Source organism: Fonsecaea multimorphosa, assembly GCF_000836435.1.
Source record: "Fonsecaea multimorphosa CBS 102226 unplaced genomic scaffold supercont1.37, whole genome shotgun sequence".
In the NCBI taxonomy this organism is placed as follows: domain Eukaryota; kingdom Fungi; phylum Ascomycota; class Eurotiomycetes; order Chaetothyriales; family Herpotrichiellaceae; genus Fonsecaea; species Fonsecaea multimorphosa.
Window position 1 is genome coordinate 71,981 of NW_015971671.1, and position 20,757 is coordinate 92,737.

At 51.0% G+C, this 20,757-nt stretch overlaps 6 protein-coding genes across 6 annotated transcripts; 4 read left to right on the forward strand and 2 right to left on the reverse strand.

Annotated features, from left to right (window-relative positions):
* Nucleotides 1-1,145: 1,145 nt before the first annotated feature.
* On the forward strand, nt 1,146-1,829 carry Z520_11250 (uncharacterized protein; the record flags this gene model as incomplete). Its single annotated transcript, XM_016781739.1, has 1 exon — nt 1,146-1,829. One exon carries the CDS (start codon nt 1,146-1,148, stop codon nt 1,827-1,829), a length of 684 nt encoding a protein of 227 aa, XP_016627100.1.
* A 239-nt stretch (nt 1,830-2,068) lies between these two features.
* On the reverse strand, nt 2,069-7,059 carry Z520_11251 (uncharacterized protein; the record flags this gene model as incomplete). The annotated part of the gene is made up of 10 exons (XM_016781740.1): nt 2,069-2,357; nt 2,414-2,540; nt 2,591-2,881; nt 2,931-3,178; nt 3,242-3,459; nt 3,514-3,633; nt 3,693-3,838; nt 5,403-5,533; nt 5,580-6,602; nt 6,668-7,059. The coding sequence occupies 10 exons, from the start codon at nt 7,057-7,059 to the stop codon at nt 2,069-2,071; spliced, it is 2,985 nt and encodes a 994-aa protein (XP_016627101.1).
* Nucleotides 7,060-7,581: 522 nt separating this feature from the next.
* Z520_11252 (uncharacterized protein) lies at nt 7,582-8,761 on the reverse strand (the record flags this gene model as incomplete). Its single annotated transcript, XM_016781741.1, has 3 exons — nt 7,582-8,108; nt 8,161-8,548; nt 8,600-8,761. 3 exons carry the CDS (start codon nt 8,759-8,761, stop codon nt 7,582-7,584), a joined length of 1,077 nt encoding a protein of 358 aa, XP_016627102.1.
* A 1,432-nt stretch (nt 8,762-10,193) lies between these two features.
* On the forward strand, nt 10,194-12,037 carry Z520_11253 (uncharacterized protein; the record flags this gene model as incomplete). The annotated part of the gene is made up of 2 exons (XM_016781742.1): nt 10,194-10,467; nt 10,524-12,037. 2 exons carry the CDS (start codon nt 10,194-10,196, stop codon nt 12,035-12,037), a joined length of 1,788 nt encoding a protein of 595 aa, XP_016627103.1.
* A 1,060-nt stretch (nt 12,038-13,097) lies between these two features.
* Nucleotides 13,098-15,612, forward strand: Z520_11254 (uncharacterized protein; the record flags this gene model as incomplete). Its single annotated transcript, XM_016781743.1, has 3 exons — nt 13,098-15,002; nt 15,047-15,287; nt 15,344-15,612. 3 exons carry the CDS (start codon nt 13,098-13,100, stop codon nt 15,610-15,612), a joined length of 2,415 nt encoding a protein of 804 aa, XP_016627104.1.
* Nucleotides 15,613-17,112: 1,500 nt separating this feature from the next.
* Nucleotides 17,113-19,087, forward strand: Z520_11255 (uncharacterized protein; the record flags this gene model as incomplete). The annotated part of the gene is made up of 7 exons (XM_016781744.1): nt 17,113-17,221; nt 17,283-17,830; nt 17,890-17,966; nt 18,020-18,179; nt 18,248-18,419; nt 18,488-18,650; nt 18,700-19,087. 7 exons carry the CDS (start codon nt 17,113-17,115, stop codon nt 19,085-19,087), a joined length of 1,617 nt encoding a protein of 538 aa, XP_016627105.1.
* Between the last annotated feature and the right edge of the window lie 1,670 nt (nt 19,088-20,757).

The following is a 20,757-nucleotide window of genomic DNA, read 5'->3' on the forward strand; positions in this document are numbered from 1 at the left end:
TAGGGTCGCTCTTACTCTAGGGTCGCTCTTACTCTAGGGTCGCTCTTACTTTAGGGTCGCTCTTATGTACTTTAGGGTCTACAATCGTGTCCTTAGGTACTATACTATGTACATAGTGCTACTAAGTATACCGCCGATCTTACTATACATATGTATGTAGTAATATTGAAAGACAGATATAAAACTAGACTGCAGACTGGGGACCTACGCCGACCCGATAAGGGTTTGAGCCCCGTTGGACAGAGCTTTTAACGCCAACAATCCGATCGAGCCGGACATCTTTATTAAAAACCCGACCTGATGGATAATTACCAAGTCCCGTCAGCCGTTTTAATTAGCGATTCGTGCTAATGAGTAGGTAGGCCATACCCAGTCCAGAAAAGGACACAATGCCAATGCGTTTGGATTGGGTCGACGGCAATGCCGCGGCCAGCCTCTAGCAGAGCAAGGCTTGTTCATAAGGCCGCGCTGGAAGAGCTTGGAGAGTGAAAGAGGCCGCACGCGTAGAAAAAACCAACAGCAGGGTAGGTTCACGAAAGCGAACTCTCTCTTCAGAAAGTGCATCTCACGCGGCTCCCGAAATGCAGTCCTTTTTGGCTACAGGTGAAGAAGAGCTCAAAGGTGTCCGAGGAACATTGAAATTCAGTGATAGTTACTATGTACCTAACCTCAGCACATCGTCAGCCAAATACATCAAATGCCAGGCAGTCCCCGGGGTCAACTGGCAGAAAAGGGCATTTTGAATCTCCTTTGTCTTCTTCCAAGGGCCAGGAGTGGTTCGCGCCCATCATGAAGAGGGCACTGAGCTGCGACTCTGACTCTAACGCGGTCACGCAACGATTGATACATACCTAGGTATATGTACTATGTATTTACCAGATAATTTCGGCCACTGCAAGCGCTTGGCGTGCGGAACTAAATCGCGCGCCGCCTACCGAGCGATCATTTCCGAATCCACAAAGTTGAACCGAGGCTCAGAAGCTACATTGTACCGCAATGTACAGCTACAACCTACAGGAAGCAGTGTGGTACCCACATTCCGATACTAGGTACTTAGTAGTCAACATTTCCTTCCTCATGACCTTGAGATAGAGCAACTCACCCACTTGCAGTTGTAGGTGACCGTACGAGCGGACGGTTCAACCATGGGACCAAACTATGCCGATTTTCTCGAGTACATCAATTCGACCCCGGTGCCCCGGGACGAGATCGAGCACTTCCGCGCGACATGGGCCAGAAAATACGTCGACGACCCAGCGTACAGGCCCATCGTGTCCTTCTCGCGCATCCCAAAGTCCGATGGCGTCGACACGTTCTTCGCAAAGACCATCCGATCCCCCGGCACCATCCCCAACGCGCTCACGTTGATCCGGAAGGATTTTGTCACTCCGCCAGAAGAACCGTCGCCGTCGCAGTCGCTGTGGCAGCCGAAATCCCAAGGACGACGGGGAGATGATGGTGATGATGGCAGGAAGAACTTCAAAGGACCGCCGGATTTTATCTGGCTGCTTGATCTGCGCTCCGACTTGAATGGCTTCAAGGACACGACGCACGGCGGCGTGCTCTGCGCGCTCATGGACGAGGCCCTGAGCATCTGCGTCGAGATCCACCGCCAGCAGACCATGGGGAGGCGCTCCAACTTGTACACCGCCTATCTCACGACGCACTACCGCGCGCCCGTGATGAATCCCTCCACTGTGGTGGTGAAGTCCAGGCTCGAGAGGAGGCAGGGCCGGAAGTGGTTCTTGGTCGGGTCGCTCGAGGACGAGCAGGGGCGGGTCTTGACCGAAGCGAATGGCCTGTGGGTCGCGGCGAGGGAGAAGTTGTGACGGACGGGTCCATCGATGTCGTGCGGCTTTTGGGGCCACCTGGGCTTGATATCGCCACTAGTATTGTACCACTGCGTCAAGGCATTGCAGGTGTACAGGGGAACTGGAGTGCCAGTAGCATTCTGTACATACCGCCGCCGATAGAAGTGTCATTCTTGTCTATCTATTTACATAAAAACGATGGTACTTGAAATACCAAGTACCCAGGTACTATACTTGCACTACGATGCGTCTCTCCTTCACTCCGCTCGAGCCTCTGGCATCACCTCCACTTGGCCATCTTTTCTCTCGCCCTCGACCTGGTGCACCTGCAATGCTTTACCCTCCAGATGATGGTCCCGAACCGTATGAGTCGTGGGGTCGATTTCGAGCTCGTACTGATAAACCGCAACCTCGTCTTCGTCACCGAAGATGGCGGCAACTTCTTCCAATGGCATGTTTCGTGTGTCGGGCCAATATATGAGGATCAAGACACCGCCGATGACTCCACCGATGATGAAGACCAGGAAGTATTTCCAGCCGATGTTCCTAAATCACTCTGGTGAGGACGACTCGATGATTCGTGGTAGGAAGGTTGGACTTACGCCAATGCCGTTGGGGCAGACTGAAGCCAGATGATGTTCATCAACGCAATCATGGCACTACCAAGGCAGACGCCTTTTGCGCGAAGATGCGTAGGGAAAATCTCGCCAAGGAAGGTGAATTGAGTGCCTAGCACAAATCAGTAAATGAGGAAGAGAGGAGCTCTGCTGGCATAGTACCGTCGAGGCCAATGACATAGAACGGTTGATAGAGATAGAAGCATGCAACGGTCGCCTTGAGGGCGGCGGTGTTATTTGACGGGACGAAGTTGGCGATCAGGGCCGAGATGATGATCAACATAACGGAACAACCGATAATGCCACAACCCAACAGAATGTTCCTGGGGAATAGATCGATCAAGCCTGGGGCAACAAGGAAGAGGCAGAACCCGACAGTCAGCCAGACAACGGGGAAGAGCAGCTGCTTTTCGGACCCGTAGCCCAGAAGCTTGTAGATGACTGGACCGTAATCTGTTCCACCGTCAACAGGATGCAATGCGGAGTGAATACGCCAACGTACTGTTGATGACCAACACGCCAGCAAACTGGACAATGCCCGTAGTCCCGATTGCCAGAATAGCCCTCTTCCTGTACGAGGGTTTGCGGAACAGCTGTGTCCAGGTGCACTTCAGTTCTCGATCGATGGCGACCTGTCTCTGGATCTGGTACAATTCTGCGTGGGCCCGATCATGGCCGTCATCAGAGTGCGAATGAACCTTCTCGAGCACGCGCTTGGCCTCTTCGTCTCGGTTTTGCATAACAAGCCATCTGGGAAAGAGATCAATGCTCTGCAACAATTTGATCGGAGACACGGGGAATTATTCGTGTTACCTTGGGCTTTCTGGGCAAAAGGGAAGGCCGGCCAGTAGCAGGAGCGGAGAGAGACACTGGATAGCGACCGGCAGGCGCCAATTGTTTCCATTGTTGGGCCAGAAGAAGGTGCCGAACCCGATCCAGCCAGACGACATGTAGCCAATTTGAAAGAATATCCCGTGAATCTCCACAAGACCACCTCTCAGATTGACGGGGACGAGTTCGCTCATCATAAGCTGCATCCGATTAGAAACTGACCGTGCCTGGGAACAGGGGATTCAGCTACGTACCGGGGCTGCTGCGACCGACATCCACGAACCAGCGCCGCTAAAGAATCGGAATACAATAAATTCCCCGACATTGGTGCTGCCAGCCATCACGGCTCCGGAGATAAGGACAAGGATCGCAGGCTGTCCAGCTGATCAGCAAACAAAGAGGTATATATGCTAGGGAGATCCTGCGGACTCACAACTGCAAGTGCCCAACGCCTGCCCCATTTATCTGCCACCCAGGGCAAAATGAGGGTACCTATAAAACCCCCCGTTTGGAATATACCGTTCATGGTGGATATGAGGTCTGTTCCATTGGAGCGGGTCTCCAGCTCGAAGTAGTCCACTAATGAATCGTGTCAGTCGGTCATCAGGTCGAACATGGCTCGGAAACGCTGTACAAAATGACGGTTGACCTGGATGATTTATAAGGTCAGTAACATGAAAGTTGGTCCTTCTTCAATCTTCGATTCCCTTGCGAGACACCCACCAAGCAAAGTCCCTATGACTGCAGCAGGGTATCCAAAAGTAAATGATCCAAGTCCAATAAAAGCGAGCAAGCCGATAGTATACAAGTTCAACTTGTCTTTCGACTTCAAATCTCTGGGCTGCATGATGGCGGACTGAGCGTGCAATACCGATGTGCAATTCTAATCCTGATTAGCCTGCCGGGGACAACACTTTGTCCGAAACACGAGGGCTGAGACCTAATCGTGATGTTGGTGTCTTTCGAAGAAAGGTAAAACAAACTTGGCTCAACTTCTCGTATCCAGCGCCGAGAGAAAAGCTTCCCTCATAAAAGGAATCAACTGAGTTCAACTGACTCATTGAACACCAGTGTCAGTGTCCGACAACCGAAAACACCCTCGGGAAAGCGCTATAGGGCCCCGCATTGCAAAGAGCAAAAAATGCTGTCAGGCCATCTGCCTGGGTGGGAAAGAAAGTAAAGTGCGAGAGGCATTCCACAATTTGGGGCGCGGAGCGATAGAAAAGGAAACTCAAAATGTCAACCCCCAAAATATGCCTCCATCTCGGAACCGCGATGGATGAGCTAACCGTGACAGATTTCGAGACCACCAAAGTCAATGCAGCCTAGGTCCCGTGCAAAGCCTCGCCAAGGTCCGTATCTCGATTTCTCGGAATCCAAGGCAAACCTTGGATAGGGATTGATTGCTCCGGCCGGTAGGAAGCCGTCCTTGGTCCGGGCTTATTTCTGTGCTTTTGCTGGGAGGAATAAATTTTCTCCAGATCTCGATCCCGTGTATCAAAGACGTGACAGTGAGTATACTTGTGGGACTTTAGTAGGTACATAGTACTTTGAAGTTCATGTACCCAATAGAAGACAAAGCGGGGAAGAGCATATAGAGGAGTAGAACCACAGCGACTTCCCCGGAGATGCCGATGGGAGTCTCTTTTTGTGCACCCTTACGCGGCCACACCCACGAACTTTGCCTCTGCACAAGTCCAAGTACGAAGGGCGCCGGGACGTGCCCAGGTGGATGAGGTCCCCGCGTGAAACCTCAGCCTAATGGCCTCCGTGTGGAGAGACTTGGGGTCAATGGCCCCCGCTATAGCCACAGCAGGTTAGACTCGGATCACCATGTGCCGAGGCTGACTTCGAGAACAGCATCATCAGCATCATTCATTGTACCTAGGTACTGTCGTGCAAAAAGACCTGTCATACCATCCACCCTTGGGACTGTAAGTACTATTGGCCTGTCGAACTGGCCTCACAGTCCCAACCCTCCTGGCCACGGAACACCAGCCTTACTAGCGAGGACGATTTTTTCGACTCACCTTCCTCCCAACTTCTGCTTTGATGCAGTGCTCTATCCCGCTGCCGCCAGCGAAAACGTACTAGTCTTCAGCTGCAACATGCAGCCGCAGCCTGACTCCGTCTTTGGGCTTACCAGTCAAGGTTACAGCCCATTTGATCGGCCCTGGGGGTATGCTTGATCCATCGAGCTTGTCAAAGCGCTGTAGGAGGCGAACAGTCACGTATGCTGCCTTTGTGAGAGCAAATTGTTGTCCAAGACAGATTCTGGCCGATTTTAGTACGGGTTGGGTATTCTAGTCGAATCACATACCTTGGCCCACCGTTAAACGGCAGATACTCGAAGCCATACTTGTGATTCTGCCACCGCTCTGGTCGGAACGCATCCGCATCTGGGCCCCAGAAGTCAGGCTGCCTGTGCATTACATACACTAGATAGGCAATCTCTGTTCCAGCCGGTATGAAAACAGGCGAAAGGCCGTCTTCGCCGCCCCCGAAAGGCAGGCTCGTGTCCCTTGCGCACCGCCGTCCATTGAGAGGCACACTAGGGTAAAGCCTCAAGGTCTCATTTATACACCATTGTAAATATGAACAGGCCTTCAAGTTCGCAAAGGTGAGATTTTTAGGCGATTTGAAGGTTCCAAAATCTTCAATGATGGTTGATCGTAGCTCGTCAAATACCTCGGGATGCCGGACCAGCATGAGGAACAAGAAGCTCAACAACGAGGCGGTGGTGTCGCGACCGGCCAATAGAATTGACAGAAGTTGATTACGTATCTCGATGGGATCCCTCGTCTCGTTGACAAGGCTCTCAAGAAAGACGTACTTTTCTTTTTTGCCGCCCTCGACTGGATCTTGCTTGCTGTCGCGGCCCAGAGCTTTGTGCACAAATCGGTCGATGTAATGATGGCACAATCGACAGTCATCTCCATGCTTCTTGGTCAGGACCAGATAGTAGAACTCGTTCAGCAACATGGCCTTGGCCATGCGGTCTTGACAGGCCTCGAAGGCTTGCACAAAGGCGCGGTCTTCGGCATTTTTGGCCTCGGCATTTTTGGCCGCGGCCTCCTCGGAGAGTGCAGAGAGCTGAATGTTTGTGCTCTCTCCAAAGAGGAATTCGCTGGCCGAGTCCATGGTGAATCGGGATATCAGGGGTTGAATGTCGGTGGTGCTCGTCCAGGAGTCTGCTTCCACAGGAAGTGCTGTGAGCAAGTTTTGAACATGCTTCTCTTCCAGATCCAAGTCCTTGACCTGATCGCGAGAGAACTGGGGCCGTAGAAGGGCGCGAGAGTGTTCCCATTGCTTCCCATCCACCGAAAAGATGCCGTGGCCGAGTCTGTTTCCAAGCGGTCAGCGGGTCAGCCCCATTTTCAGTGTTGATACGGTCTCAAGCCAACCCACAGTGACGCAAACGCGGCTGTACGGATTTTTCCTAGCTCGAAATCTTTGAACTGAGTAGCGAGAATGGCCTGAATGTTCCGTGGGTCGCAGGTGAAAAACACCCTGTCGCCCAGGATGTTCGTGTCATAAGAATACACTGTCTTGTTCATGCGTAGCGACACGTCGTCGAACACGCCTCGGATGTGCTCGAGTACCTCATTCTTGCTGTTTGCGCGTAGGGTCTTGATCAAGTTCACAAGGCCCAGTGGATCCGGGGTGTATTCTGTGGGTGCTGGCCTACAGCCGAGCTGCTTTGCGGCTACAGCATGGCGGCGTCTCGTAGAAATCGAGGATATGAGAAAGTAGATCACGAACGCAGCGGCAACGGTACAAAGCAGAGTGATCGTCAGCATGGTGTTCCGCAATCCCGCTTGGTCTGGTCAATGATACGTGAGTCGCTCGAATCAAGGAGTCAACACACATGAAATGTCGCCATGGTGTTATAAACAGCCTGACCCCGCGGCTTACTTGGCGACCAGAACGAGCACATGAGAAAAGACCTCGTTTGGTAGCGCAGAGGCAGGAGTCGCCTATCGCAAGGGGTGAGATTAGGCCCCCCGGAGTGTTTGCCCAGCAATGGAGCACCCAGCGACGCCAGTTAAAACTCACATTAAAGCGGGCGGCTTCACTCACACTTTAGGATCAAGCCGTAATTAGCATTTAGATTTTTCGTTCTCGAGTACTAGAGGGAGTCACAGCCACCTAGGTAACTGAGAGCACCAACAAAACCTTACAAAGCTTCTTGGGATCTTATCGGGGTTAAATTACAACTCTCATTTTCAAAGTCATAGGACTTCTTCGCATTGCATGCTGATAAGTTCGTTCGCTGATTGCAGACGTTCAACTGCCACATATTGTGGGAGTACCGAGCCCTTCTACGCCTCCGTGGCCACCTGATATGGCACTTCCTGTAAACTCGCAGGCTCAATATAGTCCTTGTGGCCGTTGACCTTCAACCGCAACTTGCGAGACTCGGCATACACGACCCTTCTCACACGGTTGGTGCTGCCCAGTGGTTGATGGGCCTTGAGACCATGCCAGCTGTTGACGGTGATCCTGTCGTCCCACCAAACGCGAAACTCGGGCAGCCAACTGTCCTGTGGCTCGAACTCAAGGGTGGCGATCTGCTCGAAGGGGTACTTCTTCTCGTCCCACTCTACGCCTATGTCCTCAACCGGCTGCTCATCGAGGTTTTGCAGAAGCTGCGCGCAGAACGAGTACGTCACCTTGTTCTTGAGGTGGAACTTGCGAAGCTCTGACGAAATGATGTTCTTGGGGTCGGTGTCCTTGATGTAGGTGTTTTCGAGCTTCTTTTGCTCTTCGCCCAGTGGGAACAGACCGAATTTGGCCACATAGTCGCCAAATCGATATGCTGATTGCGAATATTCTGGCATCGCCACCACTGGAAGACGGTTGTCAGGTTCGTCAAACTCAATTCAAGCATGTCAACTTACTGTGCTGCGGGGGAATTGTCGCTGGCCGACATGCCACGTCCGCGTCCGGACGCTTCTTCAGCTCATTCTCAAACTCCGGCATATTGTCCCAGTTTCTCGCAAGTGAGTCCGCAATTTCGTACGTGGTTTGAGCATCGCGAAGTTCGAGAACGGGGTAGTTGTTGAAGGTCCAGTCCTGGGTTTTCTTGTCTTCTCCCCAGATCTTCTCGCCTTCGACGCCAAAGATCTTCATGCCAGTGCCACGTGGTGCAGGCACGTTGTCGGGGACAAGTTTGGGCGTCAGGGAAGAGTACCGCATGATGACATCGTATGTGCCAGGTTTTGCAAACATTCCCTGAGCGAGATGCGGAGGGAGGTTGTTGTGCACGATGAATTTACCAGCGACGCACTGTCCGTGTTTGTCAGCAAGGTTGCGAGAGTCGGGATGTAGTCGACATACCCCCTGAGTCTTCAGGTGAGTGCCTCGCAGGGCGTGGTGATGTTCTTCGAAATTCATCATCTGGAATCTGCAGAACTGCTCTGCCACCTGTTTGATCCTTTCCTGTTCGCCAGGCTGCTCAACCTCCACACCAGGAGCGTCCCACTGAATGTAGTCAGGCATGATGGATGAGATGGGCGACCAATGCAGCGCGCAGCAAGACAGAGTTGTCACTTATGGTGAAGAACATTGATAGGATTGAGTTTCCCACTGGTATTTATTCTCGGAGAGGGTCGATCAGCATTCTGCAATAGATCCTCGACTTCCATAAGGCCGGAAGGGAATCTCGTTCCCAGTGCCCATGCAGTCGATCTGTCGTGGCTGATAATGACGAATATTTGCGGGGAAGACTTTGGTCTCGACTCTCTAGTCAGGAACAAGTCAGATCTCGTCCAATCACAAACACCCTACTGGTAAGCTGCGAAATGTATGGGCTGTCTGCCATGACAAATAACTCGTTCCGCAGCCCATCAAGGGTTCGAACAGTCGTGCATAGTTCTCCGCGGCTGCGCCTGGAACTTGGACCCTTCGGGGTTTGAACCGTTGCAGTTGAGTAAGTCAAGAGGGACTCAGGAATGCCATGAGTCCCCAACCCATATTTCGGGGGAGGCCCACGCGTGTCGTTGGGATTCGGCTTTCACTAATTGCAGAGACAATGTCCAACTTAGCACTGGAAGATCGAGGGAGGTCTTGTCGCTTTTCAACCCTTAAAAGCGGCGCGAAATGACTCTTGGTGCCACGATTCCTGGATTTGGGAGCATGCAGCGAGAAAATCTTATCTGCTCCCAAAGCGGAAAGTGTCTGCATGGCTGCTCCTAGGCCTACGGCACAGCGAGTCAGCGAGGGAGAATTGACAGAGGGCGACATTTGATGTGGTAACCAAAATCATGGAACCTTCTGCCCGAGGGTGTGCCATTGATTGCGGGGTAGCAAAGACTTCGGCATCTGTGAGTAGCAAAGATTATGGCATCTGTGAAAGAGACGACATACCACCAGAGCAATCTAATCAAGCAGCATGGCTGAAGGGGTTGGGTTCGGTCCAATTGTGAACGAAGCAGGGGCGAGATCGAGGCAAGGCTCCGCTCAGTGGGCTAGACATCAGGTCGACGAAGAGTCGTTAGTCAAGAAAGGAGAAAGTACTCGCTATACTCGCGCCTGACTTGCCGGTCTTGGAAAATCCCAGGAGAGTGGATGGCAATAGTACATCGACATACCGTGATGCTCATTCAGTGGCTTTACTAGGGAAGGCAGAGAAGGAGATGCAGAAGGAAATTCAAATTCAGGCGTCTCGCTGATGTGGCCCATTACGCAATCCAGTAGAGAGGTCACGCCAGCCTTGCGAGAATCCACTAACCTATAAGTAGTTAGAAACTGCTGCTTTGGAAAAGCAGCACGAGGCTGACGTCGCTCATGATTGACGGACGCACCGGATGAGGCTGAAGCCCCCCAAGGCGGCGTCAAGCTGCTGCTGAAAAGAGTTGTTGTACATCACTACGGAACCTTGCGTGATTGCGTCTCGCAGCTGCCCCTCCCCCTGGCTGCGGTGGGCCGTGCAATGGCCATACAGTTGGGTATTTTGCGACGGTATGGTCTCCATATCTTGGCTGTCGTTGGACTGAGCTGCTTTCTTGTCTTGCTGTATCGCGATTTCACTCGCGACGCTGACATTTCGCGCGATCCCTTGACTGCGCCCCTTGACCTCGATGTGCCCACTCTCTCCCCATTGCAACCGCCGCCCATTGCACCGCGACAATCGTGCGTGGGACCCAGAGGAAGGTCCGTGCAGAAGAATCTCGATGACAAAGTATGGGCAAGATCGTTAGACTCGCGTACGTGGTCACAGGAGGATGGCTCCTGCTTGCTGTGCATGCTGACCGTATCATAGCCTTTCCGAACCCTGTGGGCGGCTCGTTTGCGGCATTGGACCTACCTCTTACCTTCAACACTCCGGACTCAAGATACGGTGCCTATGGTCATAATGAAGAGTTGGAGAGTTACGAGCGAACGCGCGTCCAGTGGAGCTCGGTAAAGTGGGCGGACTTGCAGAATGAATGTCTCGCTTCGAACCTGCGTCGTTTCCGCAACCCGGAAAACATCTCCACGGCGAGAAGGTTTCGCATGCCTACAAAGACTGGCTTTGAGGAATTGAAGGCGAGGACAGATTCCACAGGCCGGTCGGCGATTGTGCTTCGTACTTGGGAAGGTTACAACTACACCTCCCTAGACTTGTACCATTTGCGGTCACTGATCGTCGAGGCTGGGCTGGATTTGAATGCGGACAATGCTGTCTTTCTGTTGGTGGATGTTAAGGACGAGAATGGGACGCGACAGATCTTCCATGATTCGCAGAGCTATGAGACAGCACTGCAAGATTTGGTGCCTGCCGAATTTCGAGACATCGCCGTGCTGTTCAACCTCGACTTACTCAAGTCGTGGTATCCGCGAATCTCTGAACATTCGGCTTTCTTCCAAGTCTACCAGCCTCTTCAACTGTTTGCACAACTCTTCCCTGGCTTTGACCACTACTGGCAGCTTGAGATGGACATGAAATTCACGGGCAACTCCGGGCAGTGGTTGGCCGCCATGGCAAAATTTGCAAGGAAGGAGCCCCGGAAACAATCAATCGAACGGTCTTCATATTATTATATGCCACAAATCCATGGATCTTATGAAGAGTTCAGAGCAGTCATCAACGAAAGCCTGGGCGGTGGCGGCATCTGGGGACCCATCCGCATCCCCGATATCGAACATCCCATCGGGCCTCAACCGCCCGTTGCTGATCCTCACGAGGACAGTTTCGAGTGGGGTGTTGGGGAGGACGCTGACCTCATTCTAACAAACGCTTTAGCGGATGTGAGGACGACCAAGTACTGGCCATTCAAGGGTTGGATCCAGGGTTTTCAGCAGGGGGAAGACACCCCGCGATTCTACAGCCCAGTGGCTATAGGGAGATATTCATGGAATCTGCTCAACGCAATGCATCACGCCCAGGTCCATCAGGGTTTGTCTTTGTCGTCAGAGGCGACGGCCGTGTCGTTTGCGCTCTACCACGGACTCAAAGTCGTCTTCCCACCTCATCCTTGGTACCACCATCCTCAGGCACCCCGGGAAGTGAGTGTTCAAGAGTTGGAACAACTGTTCAATGGCGGCTCGCCGACCGACAACGCTCGAGAGAACAATGGTCTCTCATTTGGAAAAGCAATGTACGATCCTAACGGCGTTTACGAGCTTTTCAATGGCGGGACGTGGTGGTGGGTGCCCGGCTACCCCGGGAGAACATTCAAACAATGGATGAATCATGATGCAACAAATATACCCTCGATGCTACGTGAAGATGGAGGCAATCTTTGGGCGCCTATGATGGCTCTACACCCCGTAAAGTCTGGCGCTAACGCATAATGACGAGGTGGCCAACGAAGGAGACGGTGTATATATGTCGAAATGTATATGGAAATTGAATGAAGATATCGCTGTTTTGGGTGTGTATGACCACTTATTTCTTGGGAATTCTGGCTCTCTATAGCCGTCAATAGCGAAGCTAGTATTGGGAGCAGGAGATATGCCATACAAACGTACACCCATCGGCGAAGCGCTCCGTCCCAAGGCGTCTAGCGACAACGAAGCACAGCCAACAGCAACGGCGGAGGAGTCTAGGTACGGCCCAGGGCGACCTGTCGTAGCGCCGGGGGGATGAAGGCGGGACGGGTATAGGCGAGTCTCGAACGATCGGCCAAGGGGACGTCAAATGTCGAAAGCAAACAACTTGCTTTATCAACTGCACACGAGCCCTCAGCCTGTGGGGAGATTCCCTGTCGGCTAACCGGTGTGGCAATCTACCACCAGGACTCTATGGACCCCGTCAATGCCCGCATAAGCTACAGAATCGTAGCAGGAACAACGGACAATTTCTGGAGAACCTCATAGGCAGCCTCATCCCGGAGCTTGCCAACCACGATGGATGTGTCCTGTCGATTGGTTATTGCGCTGTACATTGGAGAAGCCATCCAAGAATCATGCTCATGCCGCTGATCCCAATCATCAAGAAATCCATCCAATGCCCGTTCTTGAATTTGCAGTCAACTCACCGGCCTGCGGAAGAAGTGTCTTCATTGGGTTTGAAGAAGCAAATCCGCTCCGTCTCCTTCAATTTCTGGAGCGCCCTGCTTGCATGCGCCTGGTTTGGCTGCTAGAACTGCGCCTCGGCGAGATATTGACGTGTCGCTCCTCAGTTCGTCAAAATCATCATGGGGTTTATGCATGTCGAGCGACAATCGGCAGATTGGCATACAACTCTCCCGTTGCACCAATACTCGTGACTTATAGCGAGTGAGAGCTCGCCGAAGGCTTCGATCCTGCTTTTCTGATCACCTCTCACTCACAGCAGAGAGTGCTGAAAGCATATTCCACTCTTCATCCAAGAGATTCGGTACCCATACTGGGGTCCAGGGGCCAACTAACAATGGCAACCAAAGATAATAACTCCTTCAAGGACAATGACGATCCTTTGGCGCCTCTGATACAGTTTCAATCGAAGGACCATGAAGAGATCCTCAATGTCATTGACCAATTAAGGTCGGAAGGCATCAGCCAATATGTCAGCCTTCCACAGCTGATCGTGTGCGGTGACCAATCATCTGGCAAAAGCTCTGTGTTGGAGGCCATCTCAGGCTTATCATTCCCAGCCAAGGACAACGTCTGCACTCGTTTTGCTACCGAGCTCATTCTAAGGCGCTCCTCAGACGTGGGCGTCCGAGCCTCTATCCATGCTGATGAAAAGCGCTCCCCGGCCGAACAAGACCGCATCCGAGCGTTCAAGGCATCAACCGTCGACCTTGGACAATTTGCGAGCATCGTGAGACAGGCTGAAAAACACATCGGCATCGGCCAAGATGGCCAGCTTTTTTCCAAGGACGTCCTCCGCGTACAGGTTTCGGGCCCCAAACAGCCTCATTTGACATTGGTTGACCTCCCTGGTCTTTATCATGCGCCCGACGAGTTTCAGACCGCAGAAGGAGTCGACTTCGTGGAGTCATTGGTCTTATCCTACATAGAGAACAAACGCAGTGTCATTCTGGCAGTCATCTCGGCGAAAAGTGAGATTGCGTTACAGAAGGTCACCAATTTCACTCGAAAAGTCGATCCGCTCGGAAATCGAACAATGGGCATAATCACCAAACCAGACACCCTACCCGAGGATTCTGAGATGGAGAGATCCTTCTATGATCTTGCAATGAACACTCGGCTCACGTTCCGCCTCGGATGGCACGTCCTCAAAAACCGGGAGCATAAAGAACAACACTTTTCTCTCAAACAGCGAGATGAATCTGAGGCCGAATTTCTGTCCAAGGGGATATGGGCCAAAATGCCACGCTCGCTTGCTGGTATCGATTCCCTGAGACCGAGGCTGAGCAATGTGCTCAAGGACCATATCATATCACAGCTACCAGGGCTCATTGCTGAAGTTCAACAATCATGCAAAGACGCAGAGTCTGGTCTACAAAGGCTGGGAAAAGCGAGACAAACATTGAACGATCAACGCCGATACCTCTTGGACAGCAGCGACCGTTTCACTGCCCTTCTTGACCACGGCATAAATGGAATCTACTCCAGCTCCTTCTTCGGAGATCCTATGGAGGACGAAGGGTATGAGAGGAGACTGCGCGCTGTGGTCCAGAACCGATTATCCAATTTTGCAGATTACGTGCATGAAATGGGAATGCAACGAAGGATAATTGACGACGAGGAGACTATCGAGCCCGGAGAAAACCAGATCCACCGCTCTGACTTTGTCAGTGAAGTCCAACAGCGAATGCGTCGAAGTCGAGGAAGAGAGTTGCCAGGGACATACAACCCTCTTATCATAGGCGATCTATTCTATCTTCAAACTAAGCCATGGGAAGGGATCGTGACCGAGTGCATTGACGTCCTCCTTGGGGATGTCCGAAAGGCCATAATGCCGATGCTGGAGGAGGTTCTTGACGAAAAGAGCCTCAGAGGTCTTCTGGAATACGTCATCAATCCTCGTCTTGAAACGATTGAAGAAGCGGTACGCGTCAAGACGACGGAACTTCTCCAACCTCAGCAGTCAGGGCATCCGGTCACCTACAATCACTATTTCACAGAAAGCGTCCAGCAAGCGCGCGAAGAGCACCTCCGCCGATATCTGAGGGACAGACTGATGGAATTCTTTGGGAAAGAATACCCAGTTTTTGAATCAGGGTTACAAAAATACACCTTTAGTATGGATAAGTTGATCGATGCGCTCGGAACCCAGACAGAAGCGAACATGGAACGCTTCGCGGCTTCCGAGGCAATCGATTGCATGCTAGCTTACTACAAGGCGAGTACTTGCCGTGGCAGACTTGTTTTTGTTTCTCCAATGCACTCACTGACAAGGCGGCGGCGAAGGTTGCGCGAAAGAAATTCGTGGACGATTTCAGCGTCCTCGGTGTCGAAAAATGTCTGTTGGAGCCACTGGCGGTCATTTTCAGCCCACGGGTCGTCTCACTGCTGTCCGATGAAACAGTCAAGGCAATTGCCGAAGAAGATGAGGGGTCGAGGGTCGAGCGCGAACGATTGGAGCAGAGGGTGAGAACGCTCAACAGCGGTCTAAGTCAGCTTCGGCGCTTCGATCGACACAATATATCAGGTGAGGCTACAGTATGTAAACAGGACACCACACAGAATGCTGAATACAATAAATAGTGCAAAACTCATCAGACGAGGACAGCCATGAAAGGAGACAGGTGATAACAGACACAGTCACAGATGATGGACAAGAAAGCGAGATCGGTGGGAACGGGACCTTCGAGGAGAGTGGAAGCAATCCCTCACCAAGTCCTGCTGGCCCATCGGGACGCCAAGATAAAATCGAGGAAGTCCTGTATTCTCCCGTGGAAGAACCCACTGAAGTTACGCCACCACGCAGGAAGAAGAAGAAACATTCGCAGGCAGGGCTCTGGGAGGAATCGTGAGAAGCCAGGCATATTAAAGGCATAAACGTCGCTCCGATAGGACTACGACCGTTGTTGAAGTGTTACTCACCATGAGATGATGAAGGTGACAGGAGAATGATCTACTTCCGACCTCAAGGTGGTGTATGCATAATGAATCGTGTCAGAGGAACAAATCGGGCCGCAGGTGATCACTGCACTGCAGGCCTTCTTCGCTGTTCTCATGCTTTTGTTTGCCGGTCCATCTATCTCACGTTTACCAACCGGTGAAGAAGCAACGCTTCAAGATTCTGTTTGGCTGTTGGACATTTGATTTCGCCAAGCAGCAGTCCTCACGATGGGTTTTCGTGGACTGATATGGTTTTTTCTACTGATCGCAGGAGTATATAACTCTTGGAACCAGGCCGAGGAGCGGAAGATGGTGCTGGACGTCGACCATGAAGTGTATCGCATTCGACCGATTTGTATTCGAAAAGAGGCGTTATGGGGCACGGTGACAAACCCTATTGATTATTGTATGATCACACTCAGGCTTTGAGAACCATGGCTGTGACCATCCACAAAAATAAGGTGATTGAAAAGGCCAACAGTACACACAACCTCATTATTAGGGAAGTCAAACCTACCTGGGATTCACAGGGTGGCGAGGCTGAAGTCTCCGACTTCGCCTGCATACGGACTAGCGTGCCAAGGAAGTCTCGACGTCATTTCAACGCTTGGCGAAAGCGCAGACTCGACGACTGCAGTTAAACCACCTTCCTTCCTTCATCTGAAGGACAAGTTGTAACACACACGGCATGCTCTTATTGTTTTGTTCAGGTCAGAGAAAATCGTCTATACCTAGCAGACGAAAGTGAGTCCGCATCCGCCAATATGCCAAGATAGCAATGGAAGGGTGTTGGGGCGGGAGGCATTTTCATTTCCTTCAATCCATCATTTTTCCTCCCAATCACGCAATCGCTCACTGGGTCCCTTCTGCCCTCTCTTTCTGCGCAAACGCCCGTTGATGGTGGTTCACAGTGGGTCATCGCCCTTGGAAAGAGCCGATCCTATCCGCTCAGGACTTTCTCAGCCTCGAGGGATCGTGTTTTTCTTACTCAATAAACACAACCCTGGATCTTTTTTCCCCTACTCCATGCGAGACGAATTTCCACCAAGAATGGCGCGATCACAATTCCTAGCCAGCAAAACTGCCTCCTGCACCCGCAGTATAGCTGTCTACAGATCGCTGGGACAGTCATTGGCTCGCTCAGTCGACAAAATAACACCACCTATACGTGTCGAAAATTAATGCTGACCACTACGTCTCCTCTCGGCCTCGAGGCTAGCTTCAAAATTTTCCTGTCAATACGACGTCAAAAATGGCGAGACCTGTCGGTTTCGACCTATCCAGGTCTTGCAGAGAGCTCGACTCAGAGGCGACGTCCGATGGCATTGATAAATATACGCAGGGAACGGCAGAAGTTGAGCCCACGCCTGATTCCCACCACTCTACACTCTAGGATCTTCAGAATTACCAGCATGCTGAGCAGACTTCACTCCTACTTGCCCAAGCGCACACTTGCGGCTCCGCATTTCCAAAGTGCAAAAGACGAAACGTCGATAGACATCGAATCAGAAAGCAAAGATGGTACCAAGCGACGCGTCAATGCCATGGAATCACAACGTTATATATACTGACAGACGTCCAGATTCCACCAACCTCGTCCACACTCTAACAGAGACGACAGAGACGAAGCGTCAGATTGGTGTCATCAGCGCTTTTTTCCTCATCTTCAACCGCATGGTTGGAACCGGCATCTTCGCAACCCCGAGCACGATATTCTCGCTGTCCGGCAGCGTTGGTCTTAGCCTCTTCATCTGGGTTGCTGGCATGATCATCGCCATGTGTGGTATGGCCGTCTACCTGGAATTTGGCACTGCCATCCCAAAGAACGGAGGCGAGAAGAATTACTTGGAGTTTGTCTATCGACATCCCAAATACCTCGCGACAGGATTCTACACAGGATATGTCGTTCTTCTTGGATGGGCCGGGTCTAACTCGGTCATTTTCGGGGAGTACATTCTCAACGCTGCTGAGGTCGAAGTCACGAGGTGGAACCAACGTGGAGTCGGGCTAGGCTGCATCACTGCCGCATTTCTCATGCATGGATGTGCGCTCAAATGGGGATTGAGGTTGCAGAACCTCCTCGGTATCATCAAGCTGATCATTGTGCTACTCATTGTTGTGTCTGGCTGGGTGAGTTAAAGTCGTCGAGGGAGCTACCCGCAAATGAACCTGGTTGACATGTCTTTTAGGCTGCCCTTGGGGGTGCTCTCAAGGTGCCAAAGCCCCACAACTTTGACAATGCATTTGAAGGAACTACCGGCAGCGCGTCAGTGCCACAGCTACCGTCTGCGGACGTCATTTGCTGACTTTTTACACCAGATATGGAGTCGTTACAGCCTTATATAACGTGATATGGTCGTACATCGGATATAGCAACGCAAACTACGCCCTGAGTGAAACGAAGAATCCAATTCGCACCCTCAAGATCGCAGCACCGACGGCGATTATCTTTGTTTCGATCATCTACATGCTCGTCAACGTACGGTCACATGACACCTTGACTCGCAGCCCTGGCAGGTGCATTGCTAATCATACACTGGTGTGCAGATTGCTTACTTCGCTGCCGTTCCTAAAGAAGAGATCATATCTTCTGGCCGTATTCTTGCGGCATCATTTTTTCGCAATGTCTTCGGAAAACGGGCAGAGCGGGCGCTTTCGGTGTTTGTTGCATTGTCCGCCTTTGGAAATGTCCTCAGCGTCATCTTTTCTCAAGGTCGTCGTACGTGATAGCCCCTTGTCAACCGATACGTCTTTGCAAATCGTACTAACAAGATGGTGTTTGCATAGTGGTCCAAGAACTCGGTCGTGAGGGGATTCTCCCGTTCTCCCGTTTGTGGGCAAGTAACAAGCCGTTCAACGCACCCCTTGCTGGTCTATTCGAGCACTGGTGTGTCTCGGTGATAATCATGCTTGCACCTCCCCCTGGAGAGGCGTACAATTTCATCCTGAAGTATGTCCGCTATTCCCTACCGACCGCTCGAGGCTGATTCTACCACCAGTGTCATCTCGTACCCCTTGTCCATCGTCAATGCCTTTGTCGCCGCCGGACTTCTATATCTCTATGTCAACCCCCACCGTTGGGAATGGTCTCCGCCCATCCGGGCCACCTGGCCCGTTACACTGCTTTTCTTCCTCAGCAACCTATACCTCGTCGCAGCTCCGTTTGTGCCACCCACTGATGGGCAAAACGTGTATAAGAATCTCCCATATTACCTGCACTGTGTGGTCGGCATGGGGATTATTGCTGCTGGAGGAGTCTATTGGCTCATCTGGGCTGTCCTGCTGCCGCGACTTGGCAAGTACGAGCTTGTGAGAGAAGTCGAAGTCAGTCCATTGGACGGATGGGAGAGAAATGTGTTCTCAAGACGTACTATAAGTAGAAAATAAACCGACCGGAGATAGAAGGTCTAGACGCAAAGGAAGCTCAGCTACCAGTACATACATAGTACTACTAGTATACTTGTTTATGTACTTAGTACATTCTGATTCGGAATAGAAAAGTATAGATACATACATACTTACTTGTGTATACAGTATTAGGCTAGTACTTATGTACATAGTACTAGTATCTATTACTACATAGTACATAGTACACATAGTACTATATGCGAAATATAAATGTTTGTAGTACTGATAGTAAGTGATCTAGATAGTATAACTATGTATATACGTAAGTACTTAGTATCTTCTTAATCTCACGTGATTACCTAATTTGGACATTATTCCGGATGAAAGTTTTCCCGAAAGAAGATGAACTAACGGTATTAGGAAGAATTCGTGATATATTTATATATCGGATAGGACTAAGAACTTAAATACATATATATCAAAGTAGAAACCTTACTTAATATATTCTACTATGTACTAAGTAGATTTCCTACTATTTCGAGTTGAATCAAAGCTAGACCGTATCTAACCCACTACAAATTGAGGTAACGGCTCTAGTAACTCAGGCCTAACACTTCTATATCGTATGTACATAGTATCTCTAGCCTACTTAGTGCTAGTATTTATCCCCTAAAAGGCGAAATGCTATGGTATATAATATATACTATCTACTTAGTAATTTTCAGTTCTTCTTACTATATAGTAATTAGATCTTATCAAAATTAGAAGATTCGAGTTTTTACAGCTACTATATATATAGTAGTAATTAGCTATATAATACTAAGTTATATAGTATATACATAGACTAAGAGTAGCTACATACTACTAGTATCCTGCCCCTACCCCTAGGTATCAACCCGGTCCCAGCCCGCGTCCAGCCCAGTTCTAGCCTAGTTCCAGCCCGGTCTAACTTAGGCTGATCTAGTCTGGACTCGGGTCAGACCCGGGCTAGACTGAGGCTGGACTCGATTCAACGATTTAAGCACCACTGACTCGGGCTGGACTCGAGCTGGAACTAGGTCAACTCGGGCTGGAACTGGATTAGACTAGATTAGACTACATATAGGTCAGACCGATTTCAGACCAGGTCAGACTGGTTCAGACTGGGTCAGCCCGAGTCAGCCTAAGTCCAGCCCAAGTCTAGCTCGAGTCCAGCCCGAGTCAGTGGTGCTTAAATCGTTGAATCGAGTCCAGCCCGGGTCTAGCCTAGGTCTGACCCGGTTCAAAACCTAGGGGGTGGGCCACTTAGTACTTAATTAGAACATAATACTATATATATATAGTAGGAATTTTTCTATAGTACTTACCTGATTAGGTAGGAATCGTGACACGCTCAAAACTCCGTCACGTGACATGTGATAGCTAAATTAGGCTTAGCTTATAGCCACGAGGTAGAATTAGAGCTTTCCGGAATATGGACTCATCCTGCCGTTCAGGATGACTTATCAATGGTAATTATGGCTGGCTGGCTTCTCTCCGTCCGTATATGCATGTTTAGCTCAGGTGTCCTCGAGAATGGGCTCTAGAAGTCTATTGCTTCATGTTCATTGGTCTGGTGGAGGTGATGGTATTCAGCTCCGAAGGCGCTCCTGCCCAGTTAGGCGACCGTCGCCTCGCTTCGGCTGCAGCAAGCACAAGTGGCTGTGGCCTTGCAAGCTGTGCCATCTGCA